Source organism: Myxocyprinus asiaticus, chromosome 23 (genome assembly GCF_019703515.2).
Source record: "Myxocyprinus asiaticus isolate MX2 ecotype Aquarium Trade chromosome 23, UBuf_Myxa_2, whole genome shotgun sequence".
NCBI lineage: Eukaryota > Metazoa > Chordata > Actinopteri > Cypriniformes > Catostomidae > Myxocyprinus > Myxocyprinus asiaticus.
Window position 1 is genome coordinate 15,876,537 of NC_059366.1, and position 16,042 is coordinate 15,892,578.

General features: G+C 41.5%; 1 protein-coding gene across 2 annotated transcripts; it reads left to right on the plus strand.

Moving 5' to 3' along the window:
* The first annotated feature begins 7,554 nt into the window (after positions 1 to 7,554).
* On the plus strand, positions 7,555 to 13,881 carry LOC127413654 (zinc finger protein 883-like). 2 transcript variants are annotated; one of them, XM_051650949.1, is made up of 2 exons: positions 7,555 to 7,690; positions 9,734 to 13,881. In XM_051650949.1, the coding sequence occupies exon 2, from the start codon at positions 9,867 to 9,869 to the stop codon at positions 11,487 to 11,489; it is 1,623 nt and encodes a 540-aa protein (XP_051506909.1). In that variant the 5' UTR covers positions 7,555 to 7,690; positions 9,734 to 9,866; the 3' UTR covers positions 11,490 to 13,881. The 2 variants fall into 2 exon arrangements, with proteins under 2 accessions (XP_051506909.1, XP_051506910.1); XM_051650950.1 differs by lacking the exon at positions 7,555 to 7,690 and adding an exon at positions 7,709 to 8,743.
* The last annotated feature ends 2,161 nt before the right edge of the window (positions 13,882 to 16,042 follow it).

Consider the following 16,042-nt stretch of genomic DNA (forward strand, 5'->3'; position numbering starts at 1 on the left):
GACATGCATTTTACCACTGGAGTCACATGGATTACATTTATGCTGCCTTAATATACTTTTTGGATCTTCAAAGTTCTGGTCAGCAGTACAGAGCTGTTCTAAAAATCTTTGTTTGTGTTCTGCAGAAGAAAGAAAGTCATACACATCTGGGATTGCATGAGGGTGAACTATTGCTTTAAGATGGTTACCCAGCCTGACCAAGCTGGTGCTCAGCTAGTTTATCTGGGTGGCTGGTAAAGTCCCTCTCAAGGCAAGTCAGTCCACTAGGTAGCCATCTTGGGAATGCTCATAGGCAGCTATTTTCTATGGATACATATTGCATGCTCCTTTCTACAGCTCTTATCTATTTTAATGGGAAAAGGCCAAAATCTCCAAAACATTGGTCAAGACAATACAATCAAATAACACAATTCAAATCAGCAGTAAAATCTGACAACAATGGTATCAAAAATTGTGCTTCTGCTCAGAGCACGTGTAAAACGCTATTTGCCATGCTAGTCCAGCAAATGTGCTTGCGCATTTTCGAGTTGACTGACAAGCGATGTCTGTATCTAAAAGGTGATTGGCTCTTTTACCTGTAAGGCAGGACTTCTTTTCATACATCTGCCATATTGGGCGTTCCAATTTCTTCCATTCACTTTAATACCAGTGGTCAGTCTCTGCCTAAACAGTCTCTGGTGGCTGTTCATCCAGCTTGATTAGCTAAATAGTGCCCTAAACCCCTCTAGTCTGAAACTGGCCATCCAGGCAGTTTAGGCTGATTTTAGTTATTTTATTTAGCAGGAATTGGTTACGTTCCACTATCATGCTATTTAAATAATCTAGTCAGTTACTCTCTCAATAAATCCTGTACAAGGAGGCTGTATCATTGGCCAGGGATAGTGCTTTGTGAAAGGAACCCAATGCCAGGACACCAAAGGGTGATCACGCGCCAATTTCTTCCTCGCTTTTTTTTTTTGCTCATGCGCTCAAACACAGTAGGTGCCATTCTGCTACGTACAGAGGGAGGGAGCAAGTGAGAACTAGGCAGTGCAGACGCTAAAGAATGGAGATCTATACAGTGTTGCCAACTTAGCGACTTTGTCGCTAGATTTAGTGACTTTTTGCCCCCCTTAGTGAGTAAAAAAGCCATCTAGCGACTAGCAACAATTTTAGCTACTTTTGTAGTCTGCTTTAGTGACATTCTTCCACATCTGGCGACACAAAAAGCATCAGCTCTATTGTGAATTATGTCATTTTTCTCTGTGTTCTAGCACCCCCCTATGTTTAAAGTAACATGATTGACCTGCATGCCATCAGCAATTGGACTTTTGTGCAAACATCTCGGTTACGTACGTAACCTAGGTTCCCCGAGATGAAGGGAACGAGACATTGCGTTCTGCTAACGCATATGGGGAGTGTCCTTCCACAGGACCTAGCTGAAACCTCTCTACAATGACGCCAATTTTCTAATATTGGCTATGGTGTTTGAGCCCTGCCCTTTTAGGCACAAAGCTGTCCGCTATAAAAGGAGGCGCACAAACACCATTCCTCAGAATATTCTGACTGAGGGACAAAGAGCGCATCGCTCGCACCTCAAAGAACTCTGAGTCTTGTAGTGTGGCCAGCATTTGCAATGTCTCGTTCCCTTCATCTCAGGGAACCGAGGTTATGTACGTAACCGAGACATTCCTTTATGACTCAGTACACTCGACTTTGCGTTCTGCTAATGCATATGGGGAACAGAATCCCATCATGCCGCACTACACCACATAACCTCTCAGAGAGGAAACATGACGCTGTATTCTCGCAGGACGGCAACCGACATGAGTATGCCGCAGTGAGTGACCCTCATTTTGGGCCAGGAGGGGAGCACTCAGAATGGATATACGAACTATAGTCATATAGTATGAATTAACCCCTTCATGAACCCAGTTGGAAAGGAAGTTTATTTACAATGAAAGTGCTTGTGACTTTATGGTAAATTACAATGGCTTGAATGCAGGCGGTTGTGTAAAATGATGGGGAGCCTGTACTTAATGGGAGGGGCATAAGTAAATGTTTGGCAAATGAAATAGCAAGCGCTCTAAACAGAGATGACTTGTGAAGAGAGAGACGTTACATGTAGGTTGTAAAACCTTGCAAATGTGTTTTGAGAAGACCATCCTGCTGCAAAACAAGTGTTTTGTAAAAACACACCGTTCGTCCATGCCCATGAGGAGGCCATGCCTCTAGTTGAGTGTGCTTTAACACCAGTTGGGCAAATCTTACCCTGCAACTCGTAAGCCAGGGCAATCACATCAACGATCCAGTGAGAAAGTCTTTGCATGGAGACGGACATTCCTTTCATGCATCCTCCATAGCACACAAAGAGCTGATCAGACAGTCTGAACTGGCAGGTGCGCTCAACGTATGCGTGTAACGCCCACACAGGGCATAACAAATTCAAGGATTGTTCCTCATTTGAATTAAATGGAGCAGGGAAGAAGGTTTGAAGGTGAACCACCTGCGCTCTGAAGGGTGTGGTTTGAACCTTAGGCACATAGCCTTTTCTGGGTTTGACAGTGGCTTTTGAAAGTCCGGAGCCAAACTCCAGACATGAATTGTCAATTGATAGTGCATGAAGTCACCAACCCGTTTTACTGAGGCCAGAACCAGCAGTAGTGTGGTCTTATTAGAGAGCATGCGCAAATCAACAGAGTTTAAAGGCTCAAAGGGGGACCCTGTGAGCACTTTTAGGACCAAAGTTAGGTCCCAAGTCGGGACTGTAGCCAGCCGAGGTGGATTTAATCGTCTTGCTCCTCTAAGGAACTTTATGATTAAATCGTGCTTACCTATAGTGGCGCCAACTTCAGGTGCGTGATATGCAGATATAGTTGCAACATAAACTTTGAGCATTGACGGAGTGAATCCTGCGTCTAATCGCTCTTGAAGAAATATGAGAATTTCATTTATGGGTCAGTTTACTGGGTCTTTGCCATAAGAAAGACACCAATCAGTGAACACATTCCATTTAAGCGTGTAGAGGCATCTCGTGGACGGTGCTCTGGCCTGTAAAATGGTGTTTATGGCTTAATGCATCAGTTCTGGTGCGTTTAGCATGCTCCGTTCAAAGACCACACATGTAGGCTTCGCAGCTCTGGCTGGGGATGCCAGACCGTGCCTTGTGTTTGAGAGAGAAGATCTTTCTTCAGCTGCATTTCCCAAGAAGCCCGTCCAGTATTTCTACCATCTCCAGAAACCAGGACTGATTGGGCCATTTCGGCACAATTAACAGGACTGTTTCCATGTCCACTCGGACTTTGCTGATGACAGAATGAAGGAGGCGCACCGGGGGAAGCGCATACTTGAATTTTGCAGGCATACGTGGGCCAGTGTGTCATGGTGACATATATACACCACTACTGTTTTGTTGTCTGAACAAATCAGAATGTGGTGATTCACAATATCAGAATGAAAAGCTCTCAAAGCTAGAAAGACAGCCAGTAACTCTAGGCAGTTGACGTGTCACAGCCGTGTCGAAAGTCGGGCGTCAAATACACACCACGCCCCAACATGTGTTGGATGCATTTGTGGTCAGCACTTTCTTTCTGAAAACTTGACCCAGCATAACACCCTGTTGGTAGAAGGCTGGTGCTGTCCATGGTGCTAGAGCAGCCAGACAGTGTTACTGTGCACAAGAAAATGAAATGACTTCAGTGGTAATGTTTTGGATGGTCGGTACGTGCTCGTTCATGAGCTGCACACGCATGAACTCCCAAAAAGGAGATTTCTGGCTGGGGAAAAGTGTGCTTTTCACCCATTTGACATTAAACCAGATTTTCCATATGGCAAGTCTCTGTGCTTGCTCAGTAGTGTCTCTAATTGGCCAGTAATAACCAATCGCTGAGGTAATTCAAAACACACACACCGTTCATTTTCAACGGGGCAAGCACCACATCGATAAATTTCTTTGAATGTGCGGGGAGCCAGAGGCAGACTGAAATGAAGGATTTTAAATTGATACGCAGTTCCCTCGAACATGAATCTAAAAGCCACCTGTAACGCGGTGCAGTTGGTACATGAAGTACGCGTCCTTCAGATCTATTGACGCAAAACAGTCCTGAGGACGGATGTGCGATAAGATCTGTTTCTGAGTTAACATTTTGAATGGGTGTGTCACGAGCGCACGATTCAATTGTCTCATAACTTGAATGGGCCGAAGGCCGCCATCCTTCACCAGAACAAGGAAATAACGGCTGTTATGTTAATCCCACTGTGTGTGTTGCAGTCTGTGCATGTAACACCGGCATATCGTGTGGTCAGATCACAGATTGCACTCAATCATTGTAAACACCAGTGCTGACATGCCTGTGAGGACTTGCCACGCATTCACGCAGCGGGACAGCAGGCTTATTAATTCATATGAAACAACCTCTATCGTGTTCTTTGCGAGAAGATTGTGTTCGGCTCGTAACACTGGCACGTCTTCAGACAGAATCGTGGAAGACAGAACACTGTTGAAACGGGTCAGCTGACATGCAAATTGGATCGTATAACCATGTTCGATAATTTTTTTAGCACCCTGACGGAGTGCCAGTAAGAGCTCGCCATGCATCTGCGTAACGGGACAGAGGGCAATTTGATATGTTTATAATGTGATATAATGCGCTGCTCACCATTGAGAAGTGGTTGCACATAATGTGAGGCTTTGAATAGGGAAAGCTCTTTATTGAAAAAGTGTGAGCATCTCGTGCATGTGCAACGAGCACTGTAATCTTTTTTCAATCTTTGTAATTCATTACAAGATACAATGCACTGCTCACCATTGGGAAGCGGTTGTGCAAAATATGTGGGCTTTGAAGTGGGAAAGCCCTTTACTGAAAAAGTGTGAGCGTCTCATATGAGCGCTGTACTCTTTTTACAATCTTAGTATGTTCATACATGATATAATGTGTCGCTCACCATTGGGAAGCGGTTGTGCATAATGTGTGGGCTTTGGAGTGGGAAAGCCCTTATTGAAAAAGTGTGAGCGTCTCGCGCGAGCACTGTTCTCTTTTTGCAAGAGGAAGCAGTTGTGCATAATGTGAAAATGTTATTGCATGTGATTAATGTGAGACACAGAAAACAACATATTGAAAAACATTTTGAACAGCAGTGGGGAAGAGGGGAAGAGTATTGTGTGTCAGGAGCGCTTTGCTGTGCGGGGGGGAGGGTGTTCCTATCGGCGCAGGGCTTGCGCTGAGGTGGCTGCCTTCATTTGGGCCACGGCTTGCGTGGCTTTACCAGCAGCTCGGCAGCGACATTTGGCGGTGCTGAGGCAGCTGGTGTGGGGTTTTTAGCTGGCCACTCGACTGATACAGAGCGGGAGCGAGCCAGTTGTGGTGAAGTACTGCTTCGTTTTGGAACAAAATGTCTCATAGCCTGTGATTGTTGCTGTGTCGTGACATAGCATTCAGCAATTCTATTCACAGAGCCTCCAAAAAGGCTGGCTGGAGACACCGAAGCATCAAATAGAGTTGCTTTTCCCACATCACGCATTTCCATGAGGGTCAGCCAGATGTGACGATCCAAAAACACCAGGTTGCTCATTGACTTACCAATAGCCTGCGCAGTGACTTTCATAGCTCGTAGCGCCAAGTCCGTAGCAGTGCGGAGCTCTTTGAACATCTCTGGATCGTAGCCTTGTTTGTCCATTTGTTTGAGGAGCTTAGCTTGGAAAACTTGGAGCACCATCATCGCGTGGAGTGCTAAACCAGTTTGGCCCGCCGCTGAGTATGCTCTTCCAGCCAGTGCGGACATTAGTTGACATGCTTAGAAAGATGAATGGGGCGTGAGCTCCAAGCCCTGCTACTCATCGGGCAGAGATGTGCCACTATTGCCTCTTTAAGGTGGTGGTGGGGGGGGGGGTAGTTGGGCATAACCGTTTTCTTCCCTGTGATCCACACAGGAGATGATGTAATCACTGCGAGCTGAATAGGGTGTGCACCAGGATTTTGACAGTTCGTTCTGGCGACAATTCATCAAGGCGAGATTGTGTAGTTTCCTCTGGAGAAGACCACATGATATCAAGCTCTTTGACCGCCCTTAAAAGGACGTGAAGCATCTCCTTGTCAGTGGTGCGTACACGCTCCTCGCCCTCGTTGGGGGAAGGGGCAGTAGCGTCATCCACTGACCACTCACCTGATGCAGTGAGAGACATGACATCTTTTTATCATCCCCAGCGTCAGAACCGCCGAACGAGATGAGGCTGTGCGCTCCTGCGTAGAGGCCAGGAGCTCATCACGCACATAATGTATCAGCATAGATGCATTACATGGAGATTGAGGGGCTCGTGGGGCATGTGCCGGGACCACCTCAAATTCATCCTGCTCGACATCGTGGGAGGCTGAATTGTCCCTCTGAACGAGGGCAATTTGCAAGCGAAACGTCTTAAGACTCATGCCCAAACAGTGAGGGCAGTCTGTCTCCATGAGAGCTGACTCTGTGTGGGCGCAGCCCAGACAGTGAATGCAGCTCTCATGCTGATCTGATGGCAGGATGTGCCTCTCGCACAAGGAACACTTACGGAACGACATCTTTAAAAAGACATGAACACGTAAGCGACTCTCTCTATATATATAGTGGAGTTGCCATGCTTCTCATTGCCGTGAAGATCCCGCCCGCTGGCTCGTGTATGTCGACAGCGAAGTAGAGGGCTTCTAGACGAGAGATGAATCGCTGTATTGAAGGAAGAAAATTCTGAGGAATGGTGTTTGCACGCCTGCTTTTATAACTGACAGCTTCGCGCCTAAAAGGGCGGGTTCAAACACCATTGCCAATATTAGAATATTGGCATTATTGTAGAGAGGTTTCAAATAGGTCGTGTGGAAGAACACTTCCCATATGCATTAGCAGAACGCAATGTCAAGTATAAGGGAACGGATGTTCTAAAAATCGAAAGGCTGACAAGCTTTCATGTTGTTGGTATTTGTTGCAAGAATCTCAACCTCAATTCACATGCATGCTCTTCGTTTAGAGAAGAAAAGTCGGCCTACAGCAATATAAGAGCATTGAGAAATTATCTAGCAGGGCGAGAGAGAGAATGGAAATGAACCCCTTATCTATAATAAAGTGTAGAGATAAGTGATATGAACAGATGAGGTGTCACTGTCAAAAAGTCATTGTGACATAGTAAAACTGGCACAAGTAATACACACTGATGGTTCAGCATCATACAACAGATATGTAAAAAGAAAAAAAAAGATATGTTACATATTATCTCCAAAACAGCTCCACGTGAGGCATTATAAGGCATATAGATCCATGTTTAAAAATAAATAATAAAAAAACATCCCCAACACTACACTGCCTACCCCTGGTTTCTATTGCTAAGATAATTTTGGACTTTGTCATTGTTCAATAAGCAGTTTAATTACAAAACAAAATAAATAAAATGATTAGTAGTTAAATACTAATTGTTAAATCATTAGTTCAATAATAAAAATAAAAAAAGGTTCAACACCTTTAAAGAATTGCGGTAGCTCTTTACGCCAATTCATTTACATATGTAAATTTGACGTCTTACGTAAAAATTACGTCATCGCGTAATTTAGCTTCTTTTAGCGACATTTCAGCGAGCCTTTGGTGACTTCCCATGATAAATAGTTGGCAACACTGGATCTACAGGCCGCTGACTGCGCTGAGACTTCTAGCAGGGCATTTCACAAAACATCCATCTAAGGGCAAAGAGGTCGGGAATTTTTAAGAAAATCGCTAGGATATATAAACGGTTATTGTTTATGTCCGTCCAGTTTTTTTAGATTATCATTGCTAATTAACTTAGCTGGCTAACTAGCCTGCTATATTTGTCACAAAGTTGTTTAATAATTAATGCTGCGCGATACGTTGTATTTCGTGCGAGTTTTAAAAGTTTAACGGCAGCCACAATGATGTGTCGTTCGGCCCGCGCGCTGATGAAGCTCGGCGGTGTTCCCTCAGCAGGACGACAGGCCATGTTTGTTTCACGCAGCTAAAATGAGCTAAGACGATAGCATGAGAAGCACAGCTTACAGCAAGGCTGCATTGATGCTAAGTGAAGTGAAAGCCTGCCGAATTACGTATAGCCACAAAAGACGTTGATTACTTGGTTGTTTCACGTTTATTTCGACGCCTCAAAAACGAATTGGTTTGCGTGTTATGTAAGAAGGGGGCCGCCTTTCCCGGGCTTTTGCGAACAACGTCCATCTAGGCTTAGCCATTTTAAGTAGCCATTATCTTGAGCTGTATGCCTATGTTTAGGGCACTTTTCGGGTATGTCTGCGCGGTTTCAATCGCGAGTAATGAAATGGGTGAATTTGCAGGATAACCCAGATTATTTGCATTTGTTCACGTCGTCTGTTGTCTTAGTACGTATTTACATGCCTCTTGAGGGGCGGAAGCTAGTCGCGGCGGCCATTTTACAGCTAGTTAGCTGTTCCAGCGCCTGGCGCACAAGATGCCCACCGTCAAAGACGTCGTGTGTTCTCGAAGCTGCCATGTCATGTACGCCATCAGAAAGTTTCTCCATGACCTAGAAATGTAATGTTAAGAATTGAAGACAGATTGGCAGTTGCGAGTGGAGTATTTCATGAACTAGCTAAACTGCTAGTTAGCCAGCCAGTTAGCTGATAATGCATGCTCAAGAAAGCTAACTAGCAGCTACTTAGCCAGCTAACCTAGCCAACAATGACAGGTAGGCTGTGTATATATGAGAGAGCTGTAAACACGGGATTCGTTTCATTATATCAGTTTGATATTTAAAGAGGTTAGTGGTGGTTTAACATTGTTCTTTTTGTTACTAATGTCAGTGTTTGATCACAATGTATACGTGAACTGTACGCCTATTTTGTACCCCTAGCCTGAGTTAGCCAAATAAAAACTGTCCATAGGCTAACTCTAGCCAATTTTTAGCAATAGAGTTTTGCTAACTAGCTTTGGACTTGTTTCAAGATTGTGTATATCTTTTTTTGTGCATACTCTGTCGTTTACAGTTCAGTCCCTATTTCTGGTATTCTGCACTCCTCTTTCTTTCTTATAAAGATATTGTATGTTAGATTTATTTGTGCAATAACTCGTTTGCTTCATAACTTTTAAGTATGTTTCTACTTTGTGGCCGAATATTTAACTTTGATGTTGCCCATTTAGTTTAAGTGGCATGTTTCTTTGTTATATACAGTAATGCTTTCACTGAGTCTGTTTACATGCACACCAATACACTGGTTACTCCCAAAAATCATCTTATTTAAAAAATCTAAAGGTGTAAGAATTTACAGGAGTGTTTAAATAGAGTTATTCTCTGCTTTTGACATCAAACCATGAAGAGGCATGCAACAACACTGGAGCATATTGGATAAGCCGGTATGAACACGTTCATGCATGCATGCAAAATCGGGTTCGTTGACACAAATTTCGATCATTGTGCCATGTCGATTGGTTTATACTTGAGCAGTTTTTGACCTTAGAACGATTAATGCGTTTACATGTCCGCACATGTTGACTTGGTAAGCATAATCGGTGTAAGAACATGCATGTAAACATGCTCAATGTTGCAATTATTTACCTTCTAGAAATCTAGGTAGATGACTGCTTTTTCTGAATGCTATTGCAGGTTTAAGTGTAGCCACTGTTCCTTTTATCATTTCTCAAACATGATCAATTAACAAACATCAAGTTCAAATGTAGTTCTGCATTTTCAGGCTGATATATTGCATTTTCATTATGTAATTGAGTTTAATTTTTTTTCCTCTCCCAACAGGCAGGACTCATCCTGACTTGGCCTTAGACCAAAAAATCATTCAAGCTTCTTTGCGAGGGCGCGGGGCTCGTTGAGCAACGCGACGTTTCACTTAAACGCGAAGACGGAAGTCGTCAGGCTGGAGTGTGTACTGATGGCAGAGTCAGAGACTGACTGTGACACACCAGGTCTCGATACGTTGGGATCTGAGTGTGTCATAGCCCATACGCAAGTTGGTGACTTGCATTATGGTGCAGAGACTGAGATTATGACTCAAGAGGACAAAAGGCTTGACCTGGAAGCCATTCATGGTGACTTGGGGGCAGTGGCCTGTGTGGATGTGGTAACAGAGACGGACCATGATTACATTAAATCTGAAATACACCATGATCATCATCAGTACTTCAGCAGTGCAGAAATGAAAACCGAGCATTTGCTTGGTGAGGTGCTGTTGAAGACTGAGATCGGTGGTGGAGAGCATATTGTGAAGGTGGAGTCAGACCATGGAGGGGAGCTTACAGTGGAGTCAGAAAATGGTGTTATCATCCATGAGGCCCATGGCCTGCAATGCAGTGAATGTGGTGAGATTTTTGGCAGTATGGCTGATCTCCACGAACACTTTGAAATCCATAGAGCCATTCACCCCTACATTTGTGTCCATTGTGGCGAGAGTTTTGCTATTGAAGCCAGCCTGAGGAGTCACATGAGGATTCACATGAAAGAGAAAAGTTATACCACAGGCCTTGAGATGGTTGGCAAAGGAGTCATTGATGCATTCAACTTGAAACCTCACCAGTTGATGCACTCTCCTGAAAAGCCACACAGATGTTCGGAGTGTGGTAAAAGCTTTGCAGCTGCCATTACTCTCCGAGAGCACATGAAAATGCATTCTGATGATAAACCCTACAAATGCACTCAATGCAGAAAAAGTTTTGTGCGCAGACGGCATCTTAAGAAGCATCAAGAGCTGCATGCCCGCGAGAAGCCGTTTACCTGCCCTCAGTGTGGTAAAGGCTTTGCGACAGCTTCCAATCTAAAACAGCACCAGAAAACCCATACTGGTGAGAAGCCACACAGATGCACCCAGTGTGGGAAGTGTTTCGCAGCTGCAACCACATTGAGAGAACATCAGAGAATTCACTCTGGGGAGAAGCCCTACAAATGCAACCAGTGTAGGAAGAGCTTTGTCAGGAAACGCCACCTCAAGAAGCACCAGCTGGTCCATCAAGGTGGAAAGCCGTACCGATGCTCTCAGTGCGACAAGGGTTTTAACCATTCCTCGTCTTTGTCAAGACACCATAAGGTTCACTTGGAGGCAAAGATGTATGCCCAGGGTGATAAAGATTTCCCATTTGATACACCAATGAAGAGGGGAATGCATACAGGTGAAAAGCCATACAGCTGCAACCATTGTGAGAAGAGCTTCAATCACTCATCATCACTATCCAGACACCAGCGGACTCATTCTGATGGAAAGTCTTACACTTGTGCTCACTGTGGGAAGAGGTTCAATCATCCCTCCTCTCTTGCAAGACACCAACGAGTTCATTTGGACGATAAGGCCTCTTATAGTGCTGTTGCAACAGGAAAGGGATTCCCCCACACTACCATCTTGAAACAGACAATCCTTGAAAGTGAGAAACCCTATAGGTGCTCTCAGTGCGGAAAGGGTTTCAATCATTCTTCTTCACTATCTAGGCATCACAGAATTCATATTAGTAAAAATGAATATCAGTATGGTCTTTCTCTTCCCACAAGTGGTTCATCCCACCCTTGATTCAGGCCATCTTGGTAATGGATGCAAGAGAAGTTGGTGTGGAACTGATCTGAAGGAACTCCTTATTTAAAAACAAGTCCTTCAGCTTTTCAAGAGCAATTTATTTCAATATGGTATGATTGACACTGAGTTCATAACTCCCTGTGTAATGTGCTTGTACAGTTTGATGCAATACATCATTTTCCACAATGTCATTTGTATGATTAAAACTGAAGATGAAACTTATTGATATTCCATCATTGCTGACTTTTGCAAGTCATATTCTCTGTGGTGTCCTTTACACTTCTGGCACAATCTTGAACTAAGTATTAGGTCACGACGGTTTTGAATGGCAGACAACGAAGCAAATATGTCTGGACTTAATTATTCACTCCCTTAGTCTGTATCTTTACCCACCTCTGTATTATTAATGGGTTGAGAAGCTGATATTATTTGTAAATATGTGTTGATTTTCTTTTATATAGATATGTATAGGTAAGTAGTGTGCAGTTCTTTTTTGAAAATTAAACATTTTGATGTATGATGCAGTTAGTCTTATCCATCTCTTGTAGGTAAAGTGGGATGGTGCTTTCAGGGGATGTCACTTATGGAATGAGCTGTCTTGAGAATTGTAAGGCTATATTAATCATTGTATACCCCTAATGATGTAAATGACTGAATTTGCAGCCAAATACAGCATTACTTCTACTAACTTGACTAATTCCCAGCAGTTATGAGCAGTCTCAATTATGAGAGGTAAGCAAAGAAGGGGAAGACTTCATAAAGCGTTAAGGCAAGTGTAAGGTAATTGTGCTTCTACCACCCAATGATTACCATTCTGTGCTATCAGTCAAGTTTGTTTGTTTTGGGTAGACCCAACAAAATCAGCTGACATTTTAAATTGTTCAGTTTGTTGGGGAACTTGGTCCAATTTACATGGTGCCAGTCTTCAGCAGACTTTATTTGAAAATAACAGATTTTGTAAATAACTGAAGTATTCCACTAAATGTCTTCAGTGCTTCTCACTGGTACTCGCCTCTGTTACCAATGGCTGACTACATTTGTGACAGCTCGCTTAGCCATTGCTATTGTCAGACAGCAGTGTATAGCAAATAGTTGTATTCTGGATACATTTAGCAGAGTATCAGCCTGTACTAAATAGATTGTGTATACTTTAATGCAAATACAAAATATAGCTTGCATTTTTGAATTTGTTTGCTTCATTATTTTTCCTTCCTGAATTCCTTGGGTTTGGGCTTTCTATTTACAGTCCTGTATGAATAAATCTTTTACAAATGGTGTATTTTTTTTTTTTTTTTTTTTTTTTTAAATAAGGTTTGGGTAAGCTGAAAGGGAAATTAATGGAATACAGTTTTTATGGAGTGAATGTTGTATTGGAATTATTTTTTTTTCTCTTGGATAGCTATTGTGCGTCACCACTTAGCATAGGTTTATTCATTGTGTTAGTTAGGTGCCTTATTGCATGCCATGTGGAAATGTATGCTGAGCTAATAGGAAAAAAAAAAAAAAAAAGATTTAGCTCCTGCTCCCTTTTGTTTCTTTACATACTAATCATTGTTTTAATTTGACTTCCTGTTTTATTATTTTTTGTTTCTCTGTACATGAATGTTTACACTGTCACTTCTGTCTTTTAATGTCCCTGTCTGTCAACTAGCCTCTTTGTAGATTAGAGGTTAAAGCAAGAAGTTGCAATGCCATTGATCCATATTGTTGATTGCCCTCTATAGTGGTCAGTTATTGTCCCATATGTCTATTACCCCATCTTTGAGTGGCTCACATATATGGATAAATAAAGGTTGTTAACGATCAACAGGTTTTCACAGTGTCTCTTTAGTTTAGAACAAGTACCTTCCTGCTTTAACCCATAAACATATATTGTATGTTTTTGGGTAAAAATATTAAGCCACTTAGGACAATTGTTAGCATTATATTGAGACAAAGTTCATTTTTTTAATTGGGCTGTTACAACATGAATCACTGTGTTAGAAAGTGGTGGATGAACCGCACTTGGATGTTTTGCCATCTGCAGTCTTCATAAAAGCGTTCTAAGCCTTAAACCAAATCAACCAGCTCTGAGGTGAATTACAAGATGACAGGCTTTGATTTGAATCCAGAGAGATTTTGAAAATTGTCCAAAAAGACAAGTGGGGTGGTGGTAAAATACACTATTTTCATGTTAAACCTTTCTCTCAAATTCTTGGTCGTTTTATTTTTTCGTCTGTCTGCGCTTTTTCTCAATGTGAAGGAGCGCCTGTATAAAATGGGTCTTTCCTACAATTCTGTGTCATTTAAGTACCCATTACAAGTATGTGTGGTATTTATATTGTTTAATGTCAACCGATTACAATTTTGATAGGCATGTTAAAAAGAATAAAGAGTATTTATAATGTTACACACTTCTGTGGGCTTAACTTACATTTTAAATAATTGAAATCCTTTTCTATTGCACTGTGTCACTTCCTCATGTCCCCAAAACTGCACGTCAGATATCTTTGACAAAAATAAGTGCTAAATCATTGGATTTCTATTTTTCCCCATAAAATTAAGAGTTTAGTGTTACATTCTCTCACTAAATGTATTAGTTTGTGGTAAATGTGTCATTTTAACACTTATAGTGGAGGTTTTTTGTGTGTTCTTTGATTTAGTGTCCACCCTGTTATGTCATGATACTATGACCTTTCATTGAAGATATATGTTATAAAATGACAGCCATTCTTCAATTATATTTGGAGTTTTTGAAGTTTGTAACTTTTATTTATTTATGTTGTCCTTTATTTTGTGGTGTTAGTCATATGTTGTCAGGCATAACATAGGGAAGATATGTGGGAAATTATTGTCATTTTAAAACTTCAATATACATTCAATATAAGTATTTATGCTAACAGAAATAAAATCATCAATATAAGTTTACAATTATGTTTGTTAGATATCAATCACAGACCATGTAGTGGCTCATTTATCCACTGAATGTCCACCCTGTTATTGTCCACCCAGATGCTGCCCATTTAACTGGATGGACATCTGAATTTTTTAGTAATGTAGCTTGACCAGTATGACTAATACAATCTTTAATATGTCCCTGTAATGATGAAACATTAAGATACTTAATTGTAAAGTTCTTCTGACCTTTATACAAAACATATTCACGTATATGAAAATATAATTTTTGCTTACACATGTGCTCCAACATCACAAGATAAAACGGCACCATTACATTTACACAAGTTTACAAATGAAGCAAACAATTAGAGCCATCGATTACAACATTAAGAAGAGAGAATATGGCAAATTTACTGTCACTCAGCAGAAAAAAACCGCATCCGTGGTAACTCTTTTTTTTTTTTTTTAAACTAATTTCATTGTAATATAATACAGTGTATAATGTTACACTAAATCATTAAAAAAATAAAATTGCAAAAAAGTTTACTAGATTTATGCTGCTATATACGGCTGAAATGCATCGTTACAGTCTGTGAAAAGTGTCCATTGGAACGGCTATCAGATGTAGAAAAAGAAGTCCCGCCTTAAAAGGTAAAAGATCACCTTTTATACAGACATCGCCTGCCAGTCAAGTCGTGCATACACATTAGCTGAACCAGCCTGAAAAATAGCATTTTTTTTTTATTTATTTATTTTTTTTTTTTTTAGCGTCATCATAGTTAAAGAAGCATAATTTATGATAACACTGTTGTCAGATTTTACTGCTGATTTTAAATATGATCTTTGATCATAATCTTGACCAACCATTTTGGAGATTTCTTTTCCGATTTAAAGTAATTAGGAGCTGTTCTTTTATGCCGCTTGTTTACATAGAAAATAGCTGTCCAGCTTGCCTGGGAGTGTTTCAAAGATGGCCACCGAGTGGACTAACTTGCCTTGAATGGGACTTTGATGTGGCGTGTCTTTCTCTTCAGGATTTTATGGGTAGTGTAGTTCTTTAAAGAAAATTAAGACCTGAGTTGGGCACAAGTGCAAGACACAATGCAATCAACAAAAGAAAAAATGGTAAAGGTCCGCACACTGATTTATTGCTCCAAAAACGCTTTACTGGCTTACACTTAGGCTACTTGTCACAAAGACCTAATGGTCAAATGTTGCAAGCAAATGTAAGCCAATAAAGCATTTTTGGAGCAATAGATCAGTGTGCGGACACTTATATTTTTTCTTCTTGTAGTTCTTTACCAGGAATTCCACTATTTAAAAATTAAATAGTTGAAGTAATGTGGACTCGTGGCTTCAACAGGAGCATATAAAATTAATTAACAACCTCTGAACTTTTCACCTATTGCACCCCCCCACAGCGCCTGCCCTGAGAATTATTATGAACTTGTTCATCATGAAATCTTATTTACACAAGGGCAGAGCCCTTCTACCAAGGGAAGCCTACAAGTTTAGCAGAAAAAATGCATAATGCGGTGGTCCCATAGATGTTCCATGGGTGGTACATTGGCACGGAGACATGAGGCCATTTTTATGGATGTCTATGGAGGAGATGCTTCAGTGTGCTGAAAAAACTGTTTTTGTGAGGAAACAGCTCATCACTTAATGAACTG

What these genes read in the sequence shown, in the direction of transcription:
- LOC127413654 (XM_051650949.1), top strand. Translation starts at nt 9,867, where the DNA reads ATGGCAGAGTCAGAGACTGACTGTGACACACCAGGTCTCGATACGTTG.